This window comes from Labeo rohita, chromosome 5 (assembly GCF_022985175.1).
Source record: "Labeo rohita strain BAU-BD-2019 chromosome 5, IGBB_LRoh.1.0, whole genome shotgun sequence".
In the NCBI taxonomy this organism is placed as follows: domain Eukaryota; kingdom Metazoa; phylum Chordata; class Actinopteri; order Cypriniformes; family Cyprinidae; genus Labeo; species Labeo rohita.
Genome location: NC_066873.1, coordinates 11,462,691 through 11,483,083, shown reverse-complemented (window position 1 = coordinate 11,483,083; position 20,393 = coordinate 11,462,691). Strand labels below are relative to the sequence as shown.

The 20,393-nt window shown below is 39.3% G+C and overlaps 1 protein-coding gene and 1 long non-coding RNA gene across 3 annotated transcripts in view; both read right to left on the bottom strand.

Moving 5' to 3' along the window:
* LOC127165100 (rab effector Noc2) overlaps window positions 1-20,393 on the bottom strand; it is a 139,664-nt gene that overhangs the window by 100,394 nt on the left and 18,877 nt on the right. For both annotated transcript variants that reach the window (XM_051109414.1, XM_051109415.1), the window contains exon 5: window positions 19,222-19,308. In XM_051109414.1, the coding sequence (XP_050965371.1) occupies window positions 19,222-19,308 (87 nt within the window). The remainder of the gene's footprint in view (window positions 1-19,221; window positions 19,309-20,393) is intronic.
* On the bottom strand, window positions 7,170-11,259 carry LOC127165108 (uncharacterized). The gene is made up of 2 exons (XR_007827740.1): window positions 10,140-11,259; window positions 7,170-8,994 (listed from the first exon to the last, which is right to left on the bottom strand). It is a non-coding gene; the product is annotated as an uncharacterized LOC127165108 (long non-coding RNA).

The window sequence follows — 20,393 nt, the reverse complement described above, 5'->3', positions numbered from 1 at the left end:
GAAAGACACAAACATTTTGGATGACAATAGGGTGAGTACATTATCTGTAAATTTTTGTTCTGGAAGTGAACTACTCCTTTAATAGTGATGTAGAACTTTTTTTAGTTTGTAAAGGTTATAGTTTTATATTCTGTAATTCTCCATCTACCTTATTTTTCAATGTGAAAGTAAGCTGTTTTCTGGTAATGTGTTAGACTTCCAGTTCATAAGCTGCTGCTGTTTATTCTACAAACCATCATGTTCATAATTAAGATAATACATTAAAATAATATGAAAAAACACACCAGATTGCAATATTAAGCAGCCAAATAAGCTGTTTTGTACAGCTAAAAACAAATGGAAGCATATGACACTGGAAGCCAGACACATCACCACAAAAATTAACATTGTAAGCTCTTGCTGTTTGCTATCTAACTTAAGTTGCTCAACCTAAATGGCCAAAAAAAAGACTATTTTATGTAATTGTTAACTTTTTAGTTTAATTAACATTTACAATAGAGTTTGTCTGACAAAGCAAAAACTAATTTTTACAATACATAAAGCTTTATACTATATACTGATCAGGGGCTGTTATACTCCAAAAGGGGTGAAAAATACCATCAAAATGGTGCATATGACTAAAGCCATATTCAGACATTAGTGGTTTTCTAAACTACGTTTCAGCTTCACTTCTTATCACCCAACATCTGCGATTTTCATGTACCAATCATGAACCTACATCTCCATGTTTATAACAGAGGTGGGTGTGTTTTCTAGATGTGATGTGGTTGCGTGCATCACATGCGTCAAATAAAATATGTATTAATTAGGGCTTTAAGCGCGTAACGCTGAAACCCTATTGTAATTGTTAGAATGGTCACAGATCAGCAATCGCCCCCTAAAACTGATCGTGCAGACCGAACCCTAAGTCGCAGAGACTTGAAACTTGAAAAGATGGTAGTACTCACACCGCCGACAGTGACCAAGGCTTGCCCCATTCAGCCTGACCTGTTCGACAAGGTTAACAGAGGCCAATTGGAACAAAACTCGCTGGGTCTGTTTGACGCACAGCCCCAAAGGTCAGAGAGAATTTTTAAAGTAATCGGACACTGGGGGGCAATATCACATTTTTCAAGGGTGTAAACCAGGGGTGTCAAACTCAGTTCCTGGAGGGCCGCAGCCCTGCAGAGTTTAGTTCCAACCCTGTTCCAACACACATAATATGCAGTTTTCAATTAAGCCTGAAGGACTTGATTAGTTGCATCAGGTGTTTAATTAGGGTTGCATCTAAACTCTGCAGGCCTCCAGCTCTCCAGGAATTGAGTTTGACACCCCTGGCAAAAACGATTGTATGCCACGTGGTTTTTTGAACATACGCACAATATTCATATCATACAATAGAACTCGTTATTCTGGACAACTTTGCCTCTAGAACCACTGCTGTCAATCAAGTCGTCTCAATTAAATGATTGAGAAGATGTAAAAAACCTACTTTAGGTTTTCCATTCACTCTAGAAAAAAACACTGCAGTACAATTCTCTGGACTCCCTAGGTCAATAATTAACAACAAAAAATGTTGAAATTTACCCTTTGAGAAACTATAACGGGGCCATTTAGAAAAGGGACCTGTCCAAATTTACCCAAAATCCTATGAAGCCTAAAGAAAATCTCAGAACTTCACGAAATCTGCTGAGCACATGCGACAGGTGATTCTAAACAAGCATGCAAAGTTTTAAGGGGATCAGACCACAGCTGGACCTATAACAGGCGCTATAAAAAATACTTTTTTAAATCATTGATTTAGGTGGTTAATATAAATAACGTCTTTTTCATATGTGCTTAAATGCCTTAAAGAAGAACTCCCCCTCCAGAACAAATAATTTACAAATAATTTATCCACCCCCTTGTCATCCAAGATGTTCATGTCTTTCTGTCTTCAGTCGTAAAGAAATTATGGTTTTTGAAGAAAGCATTTCAGTATTTTTCTTCATATAATGGTCTTCATTGGTGCCCGGATTTAAACTTCCAAAATGCAGTTTAAATGCAGCTTCAAAGGGCTCTAATGAGCTCTGATCTCAGCCGAGGAAGAAGGGTCTTATCTAGCGAAACAATTGGTCTTTTTTTTTTTTTTTTGAAAAATTGAAATTTGTATACTTTTCAAGCACAAATGCTTGTGTAGCACAGGCTCTCTGGGATGTGCATCCACAATGCTACGAATTGAAGGATCTGACGATCCTCAAATGCAAACTGTGTGTGTGTTTGCCTCAGAGCAACCATACATTTGTGTTGTGTTTTGCTTTCTTTTTATATATTCTTCATTATTCTTTATTCATTTAGAATCATTAATCATTTCATCATTTTATTATTCCATTTAATCATATAATCATTTATAATAATCATTATAATCATTTATATATTCATTTTATTGATTCATTAATTGATTAGTAATTCATATTATATTATGGTTGTTTTTTATATATTTTTTCCATTGTGGTTTAGTCTTATGACTGTGTAGCTTCAAGGGCTGTTTGGCTTCATGAATAAGAGATACAAGGGAATGTTTATAGAAACTCAAGGTTTATGGGATGTTGTTGTGAATCAGTTTGGTATAACAGTACTTGCTGAATTTGTTTTCTCCAGACGAAGTCTGAGCTTTGAGACATATGCAACTACGACTATTCAATAAACTCTGCTCCTTTTTATCATCATTACTTCGTCTCCTGCTTCTGCTCTTTACTGGCTTCCATCGGTCAACTTCCTAACTGACAGAAACCTGCTGTTAGTGGGGCTGGGGTAACTACAGCTTGCTGACTAGTTGTTCTGTTACCGGAAAGACTGATATTTTCTGACGGGATCTGGTGTCCGGGGCTGGATCCTAATTGTCTGGCGTGGGGACCTGATCTAACAGAATTTTGAACAAATCTTTAATGTGACTCGGGAAGAACGAGTCGTCTCAGGGAGTGATTTGTTCAGTCACGTATGTGCAACATCCTATTAGGTTCTGTACTGAAATTCGTTCACCTGTTTCGAGTCTTCTGGTCACTCGTTCATCTTATGGGGCTGTCACGAACGAACGACTCAAACCTGAACACTTGTCAGATAAGAGGTGAGGTGAGCTAATCTAATCATAGACTAAAGACCCAGGTAAACAATGAATTAATCTTTTCTGTTTCTTATAGCATTATAGTTTTGTCTTGTTTGTAATGTAATCAACGTTTGTGTAAGCAGTAGATGTGTTAGGAAAGTAACACGTAACATTTTAATTATATTTTGCTAAAATGAACAAAATGACTCACAAAATGATTTTGCTAAATGAGACTCAAAGGTCCGAGTCGGTAAAATGATCGGAACTTCCCATCACTACTACGAATCATGTCTAAGTTCATCGTCTGTGTACTCCGGCTCGAAAAGGTAGAGTATGGCGAAAAGCTTATTTTCTCCTACAACTTCAGAATTGTCCGACATTGTTGTTCCTTTTTGTTTGTAAACAGCGTTTGACTTACTTGCACTTTCTTAGACTTCTTAGTTCCGCCTACGTTCTGCATGACTTTTTGACTTGATTCAATAGTACGTAGCATCGTGAACGCACATCCCATAGCCAGTGCTACACAAGCTTTGTGCTTAAAAAGTATACAAATTTTTATTTTCCAATGACTGATCGTTTTAGCTAGATAAGACCCTTCTTCCTCGGCCGGGATCATTTAGAGCCCTTTGAAGCCGTATTTAAACTGCATTTTGGAAGCTCAAAATCAGGGCACTAATGAAGTCCATTATATGGAGAAAAATCCTGAAATGTTTTCCAAAAAACCATAATTTGATAAACAAATCTGATAGATTATCTTTCCTGACACTGATGTTAAAATGGACAGTCTTAGCTGTTTCTGCGATTTGGTTCTCCTTATTAATTTTACCTTTTTTTTTTTTTTTTGTCCAATACAAAGTGAAAGGTGCAGCATGCGTAAGATTGGTGCACAAGTAATAGCTCAGGGAGGCCAAAAGACACATGATGAGAACATTGGGATAATACAATATCAGCAATCACGAACATTCACATTCAGATGGGATTAGATTTGTCAGAAGGCCATTGAGTTAGCTGAAAAACAGTAGGTAATTTGCTCTGGAATTTTTACGGAGATTGTGTGAGAAAAGCACAGACTTGGCAGATTCGCACAGTATTAAAAATGGCAAAGTATGTCTGTGAAAAACACATTTCTCTAACGTCCCACTGGAAAACTAGTCCCCTCTGAGTAGGGGACTTAATACACATTCACTACTGAATGTCTTCTGAAGCTTTACGATAGTTGTGTATATAAACTTGGCACCCTTTAGGCGACCGAACATTTGAAATGTGTGCAGATATTAGCAGCTACAGTATAATCAAATTAAAGACATTAGCATGTGTGCTGTGCAACAATATTAAACCATTCATTGTTCACACGTAACTATTTGATAAAATGAACATAAAGCCATTGTGAAGTTCAGGATGTTTTCTAAAGCACTAAAGCTCCTGGAGCAATAGTCCTGGCTTATGAATATAAACCTCTGACTAGAGCTGTGTGGGCTGAACTCTGATTACATATTCTGAGTAGGAGCTCAATAATCAGCCTTGTGATTTCTGACACATGATGGAAGTTGTTCGTAAGAGAACATAAATCTGAGGGAGAGAGAAATTAAGTTTCTGTACAACAATGAATTGCAGCACACCTCTGCCATTTCTGAGTATTAAAAACAAAGAAAAGAACATTGAAAGGACTCGCCTTGAACATACACTACTGTTCAAAAGCTAAGGCCAGCAGGATTTTTTTTAAAGAATTTAACACTTTTATTCAACAAGGACACATATTAATATGTTTTTTGAGCAGCAAATCAGCATATTTGAATGATTTCTAAAGGATATGTGACACTGAAGACTGGAGTAATGATACTGAAAATTCAGCTTTGCATCACAGGAATAAATTACATTTTAAAATATATTAAAATAGAAAACAGTTATTTTACAATAATATAATTTCATAATATTACCGTTTTTGTATTTTTGAAATATGCACTCAAAAGTTTTCAACTATACTTTTCAATAATAGTGTAAGACAATTAAATGTCTCCGACTTTATAAAATAATGCAATAACATTTATATACATATAACATTTATATAACGTATATAACGTATATAAATAAGAATAAAAGGGTAAAAAATTTAGAAATCTCAGAAGGGGGAGTACTGTGAGCATATATACATGTACAGTACTAGAGAGAGGCTTTTTGAAAGTGGATTAGATTTTAAATGGGCACAAAATTGCTTTTACATGAGTCTTGGAATATGCTGTAAATCTCTCTCCTGTGTTGGTAAAGTATTTTCTGCTGATGAAAGAGCATCTCAAACAAAGCTGACTTGTAGTTCAGCCTCCTGGGACAGGTTCAGCAGGGTTCTCACCATCTGTGTTTATTGTGGCTGTGTGTTTAACCTGAGAGGGCAGGGGCTGCACTGGCAGAGGGGCGGCATAACACTGACAGTCTCTGATAAAACCACAGGTCCTGGGAAGAGAGCAAGAAGTAATCTGATAGCAGCACAGGCCGAACGGATGGATGCAGAATTGTTGCGGGGGATGCTCTGTGGGCCTTGTGCTTTCCAGATAAGACGAAAAAAGAAACTAACATTCATTAACTACAAAAAAGCAGGTAAACTCCATCCATGTTTTTGTTTTGATCCATCTTATGTTTTTAAAGCAGAAATTTCTTTCTTCAGTCGAAAAGAAATAAAGGTTTTTGCAGAAAACATTCCAGAAATTTTCTCCATATAATGGGGATCAATGGACTGAAAGTCCAAATTGTAGTTTCAGTGCCATTTCAAAGGGTTCAGCACAATCCCAGCTGAGGAATAAGGTTCTTATCCAGCAAAACGATCAGTCATTTTATAAGAAAAATACAAATTTCTATACGTTTTAACCACAAATGCTTGTCTTGCACTAGCTCAACCTCACACATTAGGTAATTACGCACCCGTGACGTAGGTGGAAGTACCGACCGTGTTTACAAAGTGAACGTGCAAAGAAAGTCAAATGTCCTTTACAAAAAAAAAAAGTGAAGTCTGAAGAAGAAAATGAGATGGAGTTTTTCACCTATCCTACCGAAGTATACAGACAAAGAACTAACCACGCATTACCTTTCCAATGTGATTACATAATGCGTGAAGATGTGCATGTGCATCTCAAAGCTAGTGAAAGACGAGCATTTGTGGTTAAAAAGTATACAAATTACATTTTTTTTTTAAGAAAATGACAGATTGTTTCACTACATAAGACCCTTATTGTTTGGCTGAGATAGAGCCCTTTTCTATTTTAGAGCCCTTTGAAGCTGCATTGAAACTGCAATTTGGACTTTCAACCCACTGATCCCCATTGAAGTCCACTATATGAAGAAAATTCCTGGAACACTTCCCTCAAGAAACGTAATTTCTTTGTGAGTGATGAAAGAAAGACATGAACCTTGGATGACATTGGGGTGAGTAAACTATCAGGAAATGTAAATTCAGGAAGTGAACTAATCCTTTAGGCTGTTTTCTTAGTGTAAAATTGGCATGTTCCGAAATAAGAAATCGGATGCATGCGTGTGTACATTTTTCCTTGCAAGCGTATCGACACTTGAGGTGTTTTATTAAAGTCGGGAAAAAATCCGCCATCTTCTCATCTCCCGTGCATTATTAGCACCACACTGTTTTCCTATTTGGGCTGTTGAACATTTCAACTCAGTGTTACGATGTATTGTAGTAATGCTGTCTCTGGTCATCTAGTCTGTGTGCGTTCATGCATTTGGGAGGTGTGGCTTTGGACGGTGATTGGCTGGGAGGGTGGGACGTTCAGGCTAAAGTTAGCATTTTCAAGATCTCCTATTGCACCTCTAAATGACAAAGGAGGAAAAACCAAAGTGAAGCATGGACTTACTCCACTCAGTCATTTTACTTTATAACAGTAAATAAATATCGGTTCTGCATATCGGTTATCGGGCACATAAACATGCAAATAACTGGTATCAGTTATAAAAAAAATAAAAAAATTAAAAATTAAAAAAACAAAATATCAGTCAATTACTAATCAAAAAACATTTTTTAACACTGATAAAAATAAAAAATCAACCGATAAGAATGGCTTCCGAAGGAACGTGTGACACTGAAGACTGGCGTAATGGCTTATGAAAAAAAAAAAATCAGACTTGCCATTAGAGCACATTAAAATAGACTGTAAAATGTAAAAGACTTCTTTCAAAAACATTAAATAAATAAACCTCATCGCCCTCAAACATTTTAACAGTAGTGCATGTGCAACTTGAACCAGGGTCCTGCCAATTCCACAACACTCCTGACACAAATTCAAAAACCTTCCCCTATCTGTGATGTGTAACAGAAGGCTTTTTGGGACACCATGAACCTAAGCGAAACCCTGAGGCTAATAAGTGATCTCACATGAATCCTATCACTGTCCAACTCTGTCTTCATCCATCCGTCTTATCTGCCATTTACCGATCTCACTACTCAATATTACCTGCTGGGCTTTAAATACAGAGGGGTGATGAAGGAGCGTCTGACAACACTCATCTGTGGCTAATTGCGCTGTGATGTGCTGTGATTAGCGCTGAAGGTTAGTGTGTTTAAGCGAGCTGTGACAGGAGATGGGGTCACTGAGGGCGCCACTGAAGCTGAGCTCTGCGCTGGAGGGCAATGTGTTATTTCTGTGACATGGGTAATGAGGACGTGGTGCACGTCAATTCTCAGTTTTGTTCGAGGTAAATGGGAGATGCCTAATTTCTAACCGACTCTTTCCAAAATACAGTTAAAGCAGTGCTCAAAAGGGGCACAAATTTATACATTTACAAATTACAGAATTTAAATTTTAAAGTCCCAGTTAATGTAAAAATGAAAATGTGTCCTTATTTGGTCTTTCCTGTTCCGTTTCTTGTTATGACGTCATTGTTTAATCACTTTCACCTGTCCTGTTCTCATTAGCCTGGGTATATAAGTTTGATTCAGTTCTTCGTTTCTTGTTGGGTCTTAAAGTCATTTGATGTTGTTTTCGTTGTGTTTGCGTGTGGTTTCCCTGCTGTTTCTGTTCGTTCCTGATTCCCTTGTGTGGATTATCTGAATAAAGTGCATGTTCCTGATTTCCTCGTCCCTACTCCTCCTTCCCGCACACAACGCCTGACAGAAGACCCGACCATGAGAAATATGTTCTGGGCTGAGGAATTTCTCATGAACATTCAGCAGACGGAGAGGCCACTGGAGCAGTACGTGGAGGAATTCTTGAGCGTTTTACACCTGGTGAGTTGGAGCGATTCTATGAGTAACGTGTGTTTTCAGATGGGGCTAAAGGATGACCAGTTGTTTTGTTCCGTGACTCCTGTCAATTGCCACAGCCCCGTGCTTGAGTCGGCCTTCCGCCGCCCCGCGATCAAATCGGCTGGAAGCCGCTCCGCGCTCAAATCAGCCTGCAGGCGCCCCCGCTCTGGACTTACGGCTTCAAATATGGCAAGCCACATAGGCCATAAGGATATTACGGACCAATATGGATTACTTTCTCCTTCGTCTTTGCTGGTCCCGTCCAGCCCTCCCAAGTCTCCGCTGGTCCTGTCCAGCCCTCCAGAGCCAGAGCGCCCTCCGGAGCCCGCGCCGCCAGACTGCTCTCCTGTGGCTACGCCTCCTGAGCGCCCTCCTGAGCCCGCGCCTCCTGAGCCTGCACCTCCAGAGCGCTCTCCAGTGCCAGCGCCTCCTAAGCCTGGTCCTCCTGCACCCTCCCGGGCTGACAATACCCTTATTTCCCCCAAGAAAATTTTGGCTACCCTGCTGAACCGTGTACTCGGCCATGGCTCCCCGAGCTCCCTGATCCACCATGGCCGTCTGGACTGTGTACTCAGTCATGGCTTCCCGAGCTCCCTGACCCGCCATGGCATCCCAGACTGTATGCTCCGCTGTGGCTCCCTGACCCTCCATGGCTCCCTGAGCTCCCCGATCCGCCCTGGAGGCATACCTCCTCTCCCTCCTGTGTCTGCCCTGCACGAGCGCCCACCCCCTCTCCCCGGTGTATTTGTTACGGTGCGAGACGCGCTTTACGGGAGGGGGGAGTAATGTCACACCCCTGTGGACTGTTTTGTTGGTCTTTCCTGTTCCGTTTCTTTTTATGACATCATTGTTTAATCACTTTCACCTGTCCTGTTCTCATTAGCCTGAGTATATAAGTTTGATTCCCAGTTTCTGATTCCCTTGTGTGGATTATCTGAATAAAGTGCATGTTCCTGATTTCCTCGTCCCTACTCCTCCTTCCCGCACACAACGCCTGACAGAAGACCCGACCATGAGAAATATGTTCTGGGCTGAGGAATTTCTCATGAACATTCAGCAGACGGAGAGGCCACTGGAGCAGTACATGGAGGAATTCTTGAGCGTTTTACACCTGGTGAGTTGGAGCGATTCTATGAGTAACGTGTGTTTTCAGATGGGGCTAAAGGATGACCAGTTGTTTTGTTCCGTGACTCCTGTCAATTGCCACAGCCCCGTGCTTGAGTCGGCCTTCCGCCGCCCCGCGATCAAATCGGCTGGAAGCCGCTCCGCGCTCAAATCAGCCTGCAGGCGCCCCCGCTCTGGACTTACGGCTTCAAATATGGCAAGCCACATAGGCCATAAGGATATTACGGACCAATATGGATTACTTTCTCCTTCGTCTTTGCTGGTCCCGTCCAGCCCTCCCAAGTCTCCGCTGGTCCTGTCCAGCCCTCCAGAGCCAGAGCGCCCTCCGGAGCCCGCGCCGCCAGACTGCTCTCCTGTGGCTACGCCTCCTGAGCGCCCTCCTGAGCCCGCGCCTCCCGAGCGCCCTTTTGAGCCTGCACCTCCAGAGCGCTCTCCAGTGCCAGCGCCTCCTAAGCCTGGTCCTCCTGCACCCTCCCGGGCTGACAATACCCTTATTTCCCCCAAGAAAATTTTGGCTACCCTGCTGAACCGTGTACTCGGCCATGGCTCCCCGAGCTCCCTGATCCACCATGGCCGTCTGGACTGTGTACTCAGTCATGGCTTCCCGAGCTCCCTGACCCGCCATGGCATCCCGGACTGTATGCTTCGCTGTGGCTCCCTGACCCTCCATGGCTCCCTGAGCTCCCCGATCCGCACCTGGAGGCATACCTCCTCTCCCTCCTGTGTCTGCCCTGCACGAGTGCCCACCCCCTCTCCCCGGTGTATTTGTTACGGTCCGAGACGCGCTTTACGGGAGGGGGGAGTAATGTCACACCCCTGTGGACTGTTTTGTTGGTCTTTCCTGTTCCGTTTCTTTTTATGACATCATTGTTTAATCACTTTCACCTGTCCTGTTCTCATTAGCCTGAGTATATAAGTTTGATTCCCAGTTTCTGATTCCCTTGTGTGGATTATCTGAATAAAGTGCATGTTCCTGATTTCCTTGTCCCTACTCCTCCTTCCCGCACATGACGCCTGACAAATATTCCTTTAGGTCCTTCCTTTATACAGTACAATACTGCTTCAATATTTTTTTCATCAGATAAAGTTTTATGCACAGAGTTTTGTAAGTGTTTACAGAGTAAAGGGTTTATATTAGATGGAAACTATTGACCATGTGACTGTGCAGTTGGAAGAGACACAAATCCCATCAAACCTCAAACACACATTTCATTACTTCTTTAAATGGATCTTTCCCTGACCTTTTCCAAGTCTAATGGAAACATACAGGGGGAGCTCTGGATCCGTTTGCTTTCTTACAAATGAAACACAGAAACCAACTTTCTAAATCTGCTCTTATTTGCAGTAGAAAATAACATGAAGATCATTCTGAGTGATTTGTTTGTGTTTCTATGTGGATGACAGGGTGCTCTGGGTCATTGCAATGTGGTTGCTTACTGGCCCACTCCCAAGTCTCTATTCTGGTCTCCAGATATCACTCAGTGATAGAAAGTCTATGAGATTTCAGTCTGTTTTACCTGTGGGATGAATGAATAAATAAATAAATAAAATCACAGGACCATCAGTTTGGGAAAAGTAATATCAGTCCTCTCAACAACAAGCTGCAGTATTTCAGAGATCATTCATGTCTATAGCCCAAATGGGAAGACTTACACATTGCCATTCAATATATGGGTTTGTTTCAAATTCTTAAAGGGGACATCGGAAAATTCACTTTTACATGGTGTTTGCATATAAATTTGTCTTAGCAGTGTGTGAACACAACCACAATACAATGGTAAAAATCCATTTCACTGATTTTATTAATGCCCCCAAAAAACGAAACGGTCTCAATTATCTAGCCGTTTTGATCTTCTAAGCAGTATTATGTCATATTGCTCAAACCCCGCCCACGACCACTGACGGACTGTCCAGTATTAGTATATTTCCACTCTCAGCCAGCTGCTCGCTGTCCTGCATTTTCTCCGCACTCGATCAGCTGTAGCAACAACGTCTTGAAAACAATGCAGGTGTTTTGTAGTTCGATGTAAAAGTGAACAAAAGAGTTTTCATTTTCTCCCAACATCAGAGACACTAAGGGACCGCCAAATACACAAAAAACATAGAGAGGGGTGAGGTGAGCAGTAGCTCATTATCATTTAAAGAGACGTACTGAAATGGCTTGCTGTGAACAGAGTTGTTTTTGAGAAGGTAGAAAATTTTTCAGGACCACTGAGGAATTTTAACCAAAGTATATTGCAGACATTTCATGAAGACCCTAAAGAATAATACCAACTTGTGGAAAATGGACATCTGATGTCCCTGTTAAAGGGATAAATCACCAAAAACTCTTTAATTATTTACTCATCCTTATATTGTTCCAAAACTGAATGACTTTCTTATGTGAAACAGATATTTTAATAAGTGCCACAAAAGCTCCATTCAACAGTTTCCATTCACCTATTTTTTTGTGAATTTGGGATAATGCTTATTTGCTTTTTTATCCAATAAGAAAACATGTGCATAAACTACAACTAGAAACACATTTACCAAATAAATTCCTCGATGCGCAACAACAAAACTCATATGTCTCGGCCTCAGCAGATGATGTGACTGGATAACTGGATCGATCTCATCACACACCATCTCAGACATCATTTTAATTATTTTGAAATGCCCGATTCAGTTTCTGTCATCAAAATGATTTGGTATAATCACCTCCCAGAACTATCACACGATCGTGTTACCAAACATCAGGTAGCCGAGCATGCGATAACATGATCGCATTCATTGTATTTCATCTGCACTCTGAGGTGCAATTTATTTCAATTTATATATGACAAAAGCCCCCCAGTGGCTTCTCCTATCACAGCAACTTCCATTTTTCTTGAGAGATAATTTGTGGGTCATTCCAACTGGAATCATCAAATTTTGGAAAAGTTCCCCACCTGACCTCCTCAGATTTGTCTGAAAAAAATCTATGTGATGGGTAATATGCCCAATAGATCATATACAAAATTTCAGATCTCTACTGTGCATACTTTTTTCACAAAAAATCTGTAAAAAAGTTTGTTTTTGACCCCGTTTTGGCATCACTGTCTGAGTGACCATGTTCAGACTGAAATATCTCCAGAACTATTTGTGCCAGGTCCATGAAATTTTCTGGGCTAAGAGTCCTAGTCCAGAACTGCATGAATTACAACTCACAGCATTGTTACTGAATTTACACCTGAATGCTGGCCCTCTACTTTTCTTTGAAACTATTACTTTAAGGGTTTTCAGATGTCCATAGAAACCTCAATTTTCAATGTATAAGCATCAAACTTGGTAAATGGTCTGATATGTACCATGTCTTTCACATCCTTTGACATCAGACAATAGAGTCTGATGGATGTTGAGATATTAAGGTCCAAATATTGAAAAAAAACTGATTTACACCAATGTTCAGAGCAATATTTCCCATGAATGACACCAGGTGTGAACATGAAACTTGTTTTTTTGAAAGAGCATATTGTTATTGATAAAATATAAAAAAATTAGGATGGGGTTTTGCCTCATTTTTCTGTAATGATTTTTTTAAAACTCAGAGTTTTGTCACTGATCCTATTGTTCACTTTTGCTATTCAACTTGGTATGGGCATTTCAACAGAATTTATTAATGTTCCACTTATACAAAAAATACAAAATACAAAAAACGTACTTCCAGACATGAGTCACTTTAATAATGTATACCACCAACACAAATAAATGTGTGACATAACAGTTACTGAAAGTTGTTCATGAAAGTGTCTGAATCCACAGTTTCATTTTCTTTTATGACATAGCATCGTCCAGTGGAAGTAACTGGCACATCAATTTTCATTATGATGTGCTGGAGAGGCACCCAACAGACATCTTCCCTTTTTGGCCAAAAGTAGCCTCTAGCTGGGCCATGGGGATGCAAAAAAAGCACTTGAATGTCTTGCTCTGTGTCAGAGACGTCTCTGATGATACCAACCCACCATTGTCGGTCATACGCACAAGTAACATATTGTCCTGGGCCATATCTGTGATGTGAAGGCCTTGTTCAACTGGGTCAACCTCAAAGTTGACATGGAATCCTGGTGTTCCTGATACTCGACTGACCTCAAAATTGATAATTGTTGACTGATTGATTGATTGATTGATTGATGCTAGATCTCATACCACCTGAATATTATTTTTTCTAATCAATATTGCCCTCCTTTCTCAATGAAAATGAATGTATTATTCACTGGATTGGGTGGAACATCAAGATTAGGTATTATGTTGCATTCCATTGAATGTCGGTAGTCGGTGAATCCATGTTAGTTCTGCCGATGTCCATCGTACATGCATTCCATTGTAACAGTTGGCAAAAATATGGATGCCTATGGATAATTCCAACCGACTCAGTCTGCATGAACTGGCCCGAGTGTGTGTTTCGGAACCCCAACTTAAGTGGCCGTTCCTTTGCACTTTCCCGAGGTGGAGGTCGGATTTCCCCGAGTCCCGAGCACAATGGAATGCTGCATCATAGCATTAATTTAGGCATATGAGTTCAAAATAGCTGGTACTACAGTAGTTGTGAATGTCACACAACAATGATTTTTTAAAAAATTACTACAGAAAAATAAGGCAAAACCCCATCCTAATTTTTTTATATTTTATCAATAAGAACATGCTCTTTCAAAAAAACAAGTTTCATGTTCACACCTGGTGTCATTCATGGGAAATATTGCTCTGAACATTGGTGTAAATAGTTTTTTTCCATTTTTGGACCTTAATATCTCAACATCCATCAGACTCTATTGTCTGATGTCAAAGGATGTGAAAGACATGGTACATATCAGACCATTTACCAAGTTTGATGCTTATACATTGAAGATTGAGGTTTCTATGGACATCTGAAAACCCTTAAAGTAATAGTTTCAAAGAAAAGTAGAGGGCCAGCATTCAGGTGTAAATTCAGTAACAATGCTGTGAGTTGTAATTCATGCAGTTCTGGACTAGGACTCTTAGCCCAGAAAATTTCATGGACCTGGCACAAATAGTTCTGGAGATATTTCAGTCTGAACATGGTCACTCAGACAGTGATGCCAAAACGGGGTCAAAAACAAACTTTTTTACAGATTTTTTGTGAAAAAAGTACACACAGTAGAGATCTGAAATTTTGTATATGATCTATTGGGCATATTACCCATCACATAGATTTTTTTTCAGACAAATCTGAGGGGGTCAGGTGGGGACCATTTGATGATTCCAGCTGGAATGACCCTTGTGCCAGTTTATCAGGAAGTTACAATTTTGTTTTTTCAACTCTCCGGGTGGAAATGGTGCTTTATTCCTAAATGTTTTATGCAATATTAAAACTCTGTGGATAAGTTACCACTTTTGCGCATAACTCACAACTTTGGATGGAAACTAGGGCTGAAATAATTCACCTCTATAAAACAAAAAAGAGTTAGATAAATCATTTTGGCCAATAGCCAATCCCGATATACATTTCCCATTTTTTTAAAACAACACCAACACATGTGAGCTGGTAGTCTTATCTGCAAGGCATATCGGCATAATTTTTCGCATTTAAATATATGCACTAAAACAGAGCGTTTCTGCTTCCACTTTAAATAGGCATTTTCAAAATGATATAATAAATTATATGTGGTGTAAATATAAAAAAAAAAGGTTGCTACAGTTTATGCAATAATAAATACACAAAATAATGTTCTTTTTAGTGATCCCTTTATGATCCCTTTAATACTGAAGCCTGCACTGCAAATGGTGCTGAAGATAACACATTATTAAAGTCAGGCAACACAAACCTGTTTCATGATTTGAAATATTATCACTCATCAGAAGATGTAGAACCTAAAAAATTAATTTTTGGTAACACTTTATTTTAAGGTGTTCATAATAAAGAGTAATTACCTAGTTAAGTACTTAGTAGTAGCCGTAGTAGTACAATCTTGATACACTTTATTTTAAGTATCTTATGCCTGTGCAATATTCTGTAATTTTAATGTAATTAGAAAGGTATTACATGTATTTAAGCTGTGTACTGGTGGGTTAATTCAAACCAAGGTGCAGCTGGATAAGGTGTACAGTACAGATGCACATGAAGTACACTTAAGTACTATCTTGATACAATTTATTTTAAGTAGCTTATGTCTGAGTGCTTACATTTTTAATTATGTTGTATAAAGTGTTAAACACAACAGTTTTTTGGTTACATATGTAACCGTGTAACAGACTCGGTCTGTTACATGTGTAACAGTAGCTGCCCATAACATCTACATAATTACAAACTGTAACTACAGGCTGTTCCATAACTTAGTTACATGGTAAGTACATTTTGTTTCATGCAAGTACAACGGCTACTACCAAGTACTTAATTAGGTAATTACTCTGTATTATGGCACCCTAAAATAAAGTGTTACCTAATATTTCTATTAACATTTATTTTGTTAAGGAAAAACTGGAAAAGTGTAAAGAATTAAAGAACCTGAAGTGTTTTGGCCAGTTGCATAAAAGGTTTAGATTACTCTTACAAGTTAGTCATCTATTTTGTTTTTCTCGAAGGCTGGTTATTGTTTTTTTTTGTTTGTTTGTTTTTTTTGTTTTTTGCTACATAAAAATTTATATATTAGTCCAAGTTGAATCCAAAAACAAGACTGATTACCACTTGGTTAACTGCTAGTTGGTCATACTAGTTCTTAAGACACTGTCTTAACATAGAGGAAGTTTATGCATCTGACCTGTGATCATAAAGAGTAGTTTAAACCACAATTACCAGTTTGTTTTTTACAGCTTTCACTTAGAAGCAAAATAAGCCTTTAAAGGAGAACAACAATTTACACATAATTTACTCACCCCCTTGTCATCCAAGATGTTCATGTCTTTCTGTCTTCAGTTGTAAAGAAATGATGGTTTTTGAGGAAAACATTTCAGGATTTTTCTTCATATAATGGACTTGATTGGTGCCCCGATTTTGAACTTCCAAAATGTAGTTTAAATGCAGCTTCAAAGGGCTCTAAATGATCCCAACCGAGGAAGAAGGGTCTTATCTAGTGAAACGATTAATTTTGAATGAATCTTTAATGTGACTCTGGAAAAACGAGTCGTCTCGGGGAGTGATTTGTTCAGTCATGCATGCGCAACATCCTATTAGGTTCTGTACTGGAATTCGTTCACCTGTTTCAAGTCTTCGGGTTTTCAGTCATTTGTTCATCTTACGGGGCTGTCACGTGATGAACGAACAACTCAAACCCGAAGACTCGAGAGATGAACTAATCAATTCTTTTTCCGGCTCACACTGCATTGGTTGAGCTTATGGGGCTGTCAGGTGATGAAGAATGACTCAAACCTGAAAACTTGTCAGATAAGAGTAAGGTGAGCTAATCATAAGACTAAAGAACCAGGTAAAAAATGAATTAATCTTTTCTGTTTCTTATAGCATTATAGTTTTGTCTTGTTTATAGTGCAATCAATGCTTGTGTAAGCAGTAGATGTGTCAGGGAAGTAACACGTAACATTTCAATTATATTTTGCTAAAATGAACAAAATGAATGAAATGACTCGAAAAGAGATTTGTTCATTTTGCTGAACGAGACTCAAATGTCTGAGTCGAACTTCCCATCACTACTACGAATCACGTCTAAGTTCACGTCTGTGTACTCCGGCTAAAAAAGGTAGAGTATGGCAAAAAAACTCCATCTTATTTTCTCCTACAACTTCACAATCGTCCGACATCGCTGTACCCTTTGGTTTGTAAACAGCGTTTGACTTACTTGCACTTTCTTAGTCTTTGTGCGTTGGCTTTGTAAACACTGGGTCTGTAGTTCCGCCTACGTTCGGCATGACCTTTCGGCATGATTCAGTAGTACATGAACGCTCATCCCAGAATCTGTGCTACATGAGCTTTTGTGCTTAAAGTATACAAATTTTTATTTTCCAAAAATTTTGATGGATCATTTTGCTAGATAAGACCCTTCTTCATCGGCTGAGATCGTTTAGAGCCATTTGAAACCGCATTTAAACTACATTTTGGAAGTTTAAAATCGGGGCACCAATCAAGTCCATTATATGAGGAAAAATCCTGAAATGTTTTCCTGAAGACAGAAAGACATAAACATCTTGAATGACAAGGGGGTGAGTAAATATTTGTGAATTGTTGTTCTGGAAGTGGACTTATGGAAACCTAGCTAATGTTTTGTTTGTTTGTGTCTATGCAGTGATGTCTTTTTTTGAATGGACAAAAACAGCTGAAACATTCTTCAAAATATCTTATCATATAGGTCTGGAAAGACATGAGAGTGATTAAACTGACCCAATTCAAACCCAATTTTTGGGTGAGCCATCATGTACTAACACTGCTATTAATACTAGTACAGACAGAATTTCTAAGACCAAAGTGTGAAAATGTAAGCAAAGCCTGAGGTGACACAAAACAAGTCGTCATGTCTCCCAAAGAAAAAAACGTATAAAGAAAAAAAGAAGAATGTCTCAGTTGCAAACCTACAGCGGTCCTCTAACAGGAAGAGCAGTGACTGAAGTGTCAAAACTGTCTCCAAATCCAGTAAGAAACAGTCATTTTGACAACAAGCCTCTATTATCTGCCTAACCCATGATAAGACGGTTTGCTAGCAGCTGTCTTGCTCACAGAGCCTGTATCACCTTTTGCAGCTCTGGCTTGAAAATGGGCCCCATTTTATTCACAGCAGTGCATCAAAAACTCCAGTTTTTTATGAACTGAAAATGAACTATACAGTATGTTTTTTATAGCTCCATATGAAGAAAAATCTTCATGCAATATGCAGTATACGTGAAAACTGCAGTACAACATCACACTCTACTTTCCTTTAAAGCCTCCAACATTTGCATTTATTGATTTTTAATGTAGTCAACATGATCATACTAAATGTTTCAGGCTGCATTACAGTCTGCCTGTGGTTTTGAACTGTCTGAGGTTGGAAGGCTAAATGATTCCTCTTTCATCTCCTCCTTTCATGATGACCCTGAACCTTACACACACACACACACTCTCTCACACAAACTCCAATCAACGGAGAGGAGCAATTTAATTTCTCCACAAGCTTGAAGACGAAGCACTAGCCTTCTGAAAAGAGATGAGATTTTCTTATTAATGTCCAACAGTACATCATCAGTCTGACCACAAACAATACGGCCTGATTCACCTTACTGTGAGTACTCATTACTTATCTCATTATTGGTGTCATACCCTTTGTCAACCATCTTTTCACTTGTGTTGCTCTGCTGTTGAAAGTCGTCATGATGTAAGAACATAAGCTGGTAAAAATAGGCTTAAAAAGTACAAATAATAAAACAGAACTGACGCACAAGGTAACCATTTGATTAATAGGCTATGTCAGTGGAAGTGAAGCCACAAACCTGGCAAATTTTGCCATTTTCAGTGATTAGTTCTTTCTCATACCTTCTCCATTATATCAAACCAATACATTTTAAACACAATTTAGTTTTCTGGCAGACTGATAAAAACCTGTGCACCTGGAGTCCCAAGCTGAAGTGCAGCCAGGAAGTCTGATTGGACTTTAAGATTTTCTGTTTTGTTTGCAATATGCATCAGATGGTCAGTGAACAGAATGTGGGCAGGCTGTAGGCAGTCTGTCAGAGATGGTGTTGGTTATCAGTATAGAAATGAGATCCTCTGGAACTAGATTTCTTATTCTATTATTAGTATTCCACCCCTGAGCTCTCACATGTGAACAAAAACTAATTCAAAAGCACAAATGCGGTTGTTTAGTTTGAAGTTAAAACATGCGTGGTACTGTACCTCTCTCCGTTCGCTGCAGATCTTGCAAAGCCACTGAGCCCTTTTTTGACTTCCTGCTGTCTCGATTCCACACTTAGTGCACACCTTCTGCAACACAAACACACATACCATGTAAAACAAACACATAACCTGATAACTACTGTAAAATCTGCTTAAAAGTTTGTGAACCCAAAAGATTATCAGATTATAACAAAAGTTCTGAAAGAACCCAATCAAACAAATGAGATTAAAACATACACTTTGTAATTTATTTATTCAGGAAAATGATCTAATACTAGACATCGGTGAGTGGCAAAAGCATGTGAATCTGCAGGATTAGCAGTTAATTTAAAGGCCAAATTAGTCCATCTGTTCAGAGGTGTTTTTAATCAATAGGATGACTATCAGGTGTCAGTGCGTGCCCTGTTTTATTTAGAGAGCAGGGATCTATCAAAGTCTAATCATGTTTGTGGAAATGAATCATGGAACAAACAAAGGAGATCTCAGAGGACCTCAGAAAAAGAGTTGCTTTTGCTCATCAGGCTGGAAAAGGTTACAAAACAATCTCTAAAGAGATTGGATTCCACAAATGCACAGTCAGACAGACTGTGTACAAATGTGGGAAATTCAAGACCACTGTTAGCCTCCCCAGGAGTGGTCCACCAACAAAGAAATTCCTTGCTCCTAGCACAAATTACAGCAAGAGGAGTGGCAAGGAGTGGCGTGGAAGCGATCAGCCGGTGGCACTGCTGAGGCACTATTGAGCCTTCAGATCGTCTGTATATTGTTGGATTGACTGTTTCTCATCTTTCTCTTGAAAATATCCCATGGATTCTCAATGGGGTTCAGGTCAGGCATGTTGGCTGACCAATGAAGCACAGTAATATCATGGTCAGCAAACCACTTGGAAGTGGTTATTGCACTGTGGGCAGGTGTTAAAGTCCTGCTGGAAAATGAAATCAACATATCCATAAAGCTTGTCAGCAGATGGAAGCATAAAGTGCTTCAAAATTTCTTGGTAGACAGCTGCATTGACTTTGGACTTGATAAAACACAGTAGACCAACACCAGCAGACATCACGGCAGCCCAAATCATTACTGACTTCAGAAACGTCACACTGGACTTCAAGCAGCTTGGATTCTGTTCCTCTCCAGTCTTCCTCCAGACTCTGGGATCATGATTTCAATATGAA